This window comes from Propithecus coquereli, unplaced genomic scaffold, assembly GCF_000956105.1.
Source record: "Propithecus coquereli isolate 6110/MARCELLA unplaced genomic scaffold, Pcoq_1.0 Scaffold404, whole genome shotgun sequence".
Classification (NCBI taxonomy): Eukaryota; Metazoa; Chordata; class Mammalia; order Primates; family Indriidae; genus Propithecus; species Propithecus coquereli.
Genome location: NW_012149775.1, coordinates 289,165 through 294,078, shown reverse-complemented (window position 1 = coordinate 294,078; position 4,914 = coordinate 289,165). Strand labels below are relative to the sequence as shown.

General features: G+C 47.1%; 1 protein-coding gene across 1 annotated transcript in view; it reads left to right on the top strand.

The window, feature by feature from the left end:
* The first annotated feature begins 1,848 nt into the window (after positions 1-1,848).
* LOC105817261 (protein PBMUCL2-like) overlaps positions 1,849-4,914 on the top strand; it is a 42,140-nt gene continuing 39,074 nt past the window's right edge. Inside the window, exon 1 of the mRNA XM_012652897.1 lies at positions 1,849-2,113. Coding sequence (XP_012508351.1) covers positions 1,849-2,113 — 265 coding nt within the window. The remainder of the gene's footprint in view (positions 2,114-4,914) is intronic.

Sequence of the window (4,914 nt, the reverse complement as noted above, 5' to 3'; positions counted from 1 at the left end):
TAGTAACGTTGTATACTCTTTTTCCGGTTCCCCTCAGGTCAGCTGACCAACTGGACATGTCAAAACATTTCACTAAATACTAAAAGAGAACAAGAGGGATGTCAACATAAAGAAAGCAAGAAGCATAAACATGTTCCGCCGTCCAAAGTGCCGCTGACTATCTTCTACCTGCCACGTTTCGGTCCCCACAGCACTCTGCGATTGCTTGTCTGTCTGTGACAGTCTCTGCTCTCTGGTCTTGATCTATCTTTGAATACATATTTTTCTCATACTGATTTCTCTTTTATTTATGTTTTTCCTGTTCTCTTACAACCTTGTTAGTAAGCTCACATTTGAGGCACGAAGCAGAGTCTAAACTGGTGGTGTACACGAGAGCTGGGCCGTGCTGGCCCTGGAGAGAGCGTGCAGCTCTTCCCAATTCTGAGCTTAGTGGTGTGACGTTGGTAGCTTAATTGTGCTGTGGTGGAAGTATTTACACCACAGAATTTGCAAACACTATAAATCAGGACTTGTTCCCTCTCGAGAGCCAACAATTAAGTGTTGAACAACATACCACCGGTAAAAATGGACAAACAAGTGCAAAACCTCACTACAGCCACAAAGGGTTGGCATGATATGGTCCATTTACCAAGGTTCTGCATCTCAGACTCTCAGCCTCCCTCCATATGTAGGCTGAAAAATAAAGACCCACCATCTTGGAATTACATCTTAAATTGCTTTATAATTTTATTTGAAAGATCAAGAGATAATAATGAAAACAAATATTGAGTTTTTACCAAGTGCTGGGCTCAAGGCTGAATGTTTAAGATGCATCGTGTCATTTATGTTTTGGGGTTCTTTTTCTTTTTTGAGACAGGGTCTCACTCTGTTGACCTGGATAGAGTGCAGTGGTGTCATCATAGCTCACAGCAACCTCTAACTTCTGGGCTCAAGTGACCTTCCTGCCTCAGCCTCCTGAGCAGCTGGGACTATAGCTATATGCCACCACACTCAGCTGATTTTTCTATTTTTTGTAGAGATTGAGTCTTGCTCTTGCTCAGGCCAGTCTTGAACTCCTGACTTCAAGCAATCCTCCTGCCTTGGCTTCCCAAAGTGGATTACAGGTGTGAGCCACCGCGCCCAGCCACATCGTGTCATTTAGTGTGTTGTACAATCCCACCTCCGTGGGATATTGTAATCGTTTTGCAAGCGAGGGAGCTGGAGCTCTGTGATCTTGGCTATTTGCCTAGCACATGCAGTGAGTGGCAGATCCAGGACTTTAACACAGGACGGTTTGATCCTGAGGTCATGCCTGTCATCTCGAGGTTCTGCATGGACAGCTTTCTGAGGGCTCTCAGCTCCACACTCCTGACCTTCCTCAGGTGACTAACAAAGTGACAGACTACCTTTCAGATGAGTCTCTGTGCCTCTCCCAGAAGGATGTGGTTCACCTTTGTCTCCAAAGTCCAGAAACACATGACCCATGATCTGCAGAGCAAGGGCCGGAGTGTTCACAGAAGGGGGATATATTAATAAGGTAACAGGGAAGGCTATTTTCTCAGAGAGAAAGAGAATTAGGAGAGGACAGGTTCAAAGACAGAGATCACAGTAAGAATGGCAGTGACGAGAATGGAAAAGGGCAGCGTGGACAAGCAGAAATTCGATGCTGCTGCAACAGGAATGTATAGTGAGTGATAAGGGAGAAGAAACTTAATTTTTATAATTTTTTTTTCTTTTAGAGAGACTTTTTCTTCCCCCTGAGAAATAATGGTACTTATTACCCCCATCACCACAGCCTTGGCCTTGGTCTGAACCGGGACCCAGGCCTGGGCTCTGGAATGTTCCACAGCCTGGGAAATGAGCTGGTCCATGGAGGTGGACTTGAGATTGGACATGAAGGAGCATGTGGCTTTGGACGTGGCGTGGGCTGTGAGTCGAGCCAAGGCCATGGAGATGGTTATGGAATCAATCATGGCGGGCGTCCTGGACACGCAGGAGGCCACAGCTATAGCCATGAAACGGATCACAGAGGAGGCCGTTGAGGAGGCCATGGAGTGGATCACAGGGGAAGCCACAGAGGAGGCCACAGCAGGACACGATGGCTGTGGCTGTAGACTGGATAGCAGAAAATATCGTGGGCAAAGAAAGCTGGAAGTGGGAGGGGTCAGGGAAGAGAAAGAATGAACGATAATGGAATGTTACAATGGAGCGTAGAAAGGTTCCAGGGATGTGAACCACAAAGAGAGACGTGACCAAGGTCAAGAAAAGAATGAGCAAAAGGATGGCAGAGCCCTTGATCAACACCAGGAAAGACCAAGCAGAGACGGGTCTGAGGGAGAGGCATGGCTTTGCCTGGTGTGGAGATGACTCAAGCCGAAGCTGGGCGAATTCTTGCTCGGTCTCGGGCTCCGTGGTGGGGTCTCGCGCTCGGCTTCAGGGCGTCTTCCCTCCACCTCCCACCCGGTCACTGCCACGGTTTCTCATCCTTGTGTTTCCTCAGGATGCCGTAATGTTACCATGACATCTGTAAGAAACAAAACACAAAACACAGGAAGAGCATATTTTCGGGACCATATGCTTACTTGTTTTCCCATTTGTGCTTTCAGTTTTCCTTGTGAAGTGTTTTATGATTTTTTTTTTTTTTGAGTGCTTACTTGTACCAATCACTGTCCCAGGAGCCTTTAAATGCATCCTCATTTAATCCTCAAAATATCCTGGGAGGAAAGTAGCTTTATGACCTTGAGGTAGGCAAAGATGTTTCAGCAAGACACAAAAAGCACTGGTCATAAAAGAAAGTCTGACGATTTAGACTTCGCTGAAGTCTAGTAGCAGCGTATACCTTTGGGAGAGTGGGAAGGAAAGTCAGACGGGAGAAGGTATTGCGATGCATGTGTCTGACAAGGGACCCCTACCCAGAAAGTGACAGGCTACAGCTCAACCAGAAAAAGACAATGCAATTTAAAAATGAACAAAATATTTGATAAATATTTAACAAAAGAAGATACCAAAATAATCAGTGAACATTTGAAAAGGTGCTCAATATCATTGCTTATCAGAGAAACGGAATTTAAAACCACAGCGAGGTATCACTACACATGCACACCACAATGACTAGCGTTTCAATGACTGACAAATTACTGGCGAGGATGTGGCACAGTGGAATCCTCACACGCTGTTAATGGAGGATAAATGGATATGGCTGTTGTGGGAAAACGTTTGGCAACATTAAAATTAAACACACATGTACCCTAGGACTCAGCAATTCCACTCCTGAGTACACATGAATACATACAACAGAAATGAACGCCTGTGTCCACCAAAAGACACGTACCATAGCTCTTTATTCATAAGAGTGCTGAGCTGGAAACCACCCCACAGCCCACTCACATTGGAGTGGGTGAGTAGATTAGACATATTCACACAATGGAATGTTACCCAGTAGTGAAAATAGAATGAGCTATGGACTCAGGCAATATCATTAATGAACCTGATAGTCAATGTTGAGTAAAAGAAGTCAAAACAAAAGAGTACACACTGAGTAATTCATTCACATGCATTTCAAGAACACACGAAATTAATCTGCTGTGATAAACGTCAGCGTCTTGGGTGCCTTTGGGAAAGGCCAGGAGAAGGCATGCAGGAGCCTTCTTGGAGGTGGGGGGTGGGTGGATAAGAACGTTCTGTATTTTGTCAGGGTGGCGATTGCATGGCATACGCATATGTAAGACTTCATTGAAATGTGCACATAAGATTTGTGCACTTTAGTGTGTGTAAGTTATACCTCAATTTTAAAAATGAGAAAAGTATCCTCTGGGACATTTTTCTCACAGTATTATGATTTCCTTGGTCAGCAGATGTGGTTGGGGACACACAATGATAAATAAGGCATTGGTGTCACACAGTGGGGCCAACAGTGATCTCTGCCGTTAGCAGGTTAGCACTCAGCAGGGGCGTATCTGCCTGGATCAGCCTGGTTAGGGGAAGGTCATTTCACTGAGCCGCGCGTGCCCTCCATCCCCACCTCCATGTCGCTGTATCCACGAGCCTATTGAGCAAGCACCAGAGCAGCTGGAGAGAGATTGGCTGACGCCCACAGAATGGGTCACCTCACCAACCGATCATTGAAGACCTCCTCTGCAGTGAGTGCCCACTGGTGAATGGTCACATGGGGCACAAATACTGTCACCACCTGTGCCCTTCCCAAAAGACGTACACATTCCTCTCTCCTGACTTCAATCCACCATAGTCTTCCCCTCCTGAGTCATCCAGCCAAACTGCCAGCCGCTGCCGACAGATCAGGGCGCCCCGGAACTGCGGTCATCTCGTTGCCCAGGCCGTCAGTAAGCGGGCGCGCTGCTCAAAGCTCTGCTCACTGGGAGGGTTTCCTTCCCCACTGTCCTCCAGGGCTGCCCTGTGTGGTGCTGTAAGGCGGCAGCAGCCCACTCTGGGGGTGCTGGTGGAACTATCTGCAAACCGGATGAAACAAATCTTTCCTTTCTCTGTCACCTGGACGTGGGGACTCTCCTGGTGACTGTGATTACGGAGGGAGAGGTCGGGATGCAGGTGGAGTGGATGCCAGTGGAGTTGGAGCCGCCTACTCATGCCTCTCACTTGCTCCTTGAGGACCTGATTGGGACCAAATTCATAGATGCCACTTCCTCTCAGGGAGGTGAGTGCTGTTAAGTATACCCAACCTCATAGTTTGGTGGTGCAGACAACACCCAGTTCATAAAGCGCAGCTTATGTTTCACGAATCCTATATACTGAGGATCCAATATAAGCAGATGCGCATGGAAAGGAGGAGACATGGAAGACGGCATGCCGGTGCCCCAAAGCTCTGGGGTCTGTGCTGTGCTTCTTCCATCAGGGCCACCCAACATCTCCATACAGCATCCTGATGCGACACAGATATTACTTTTCTTCTTTTTTAAAATT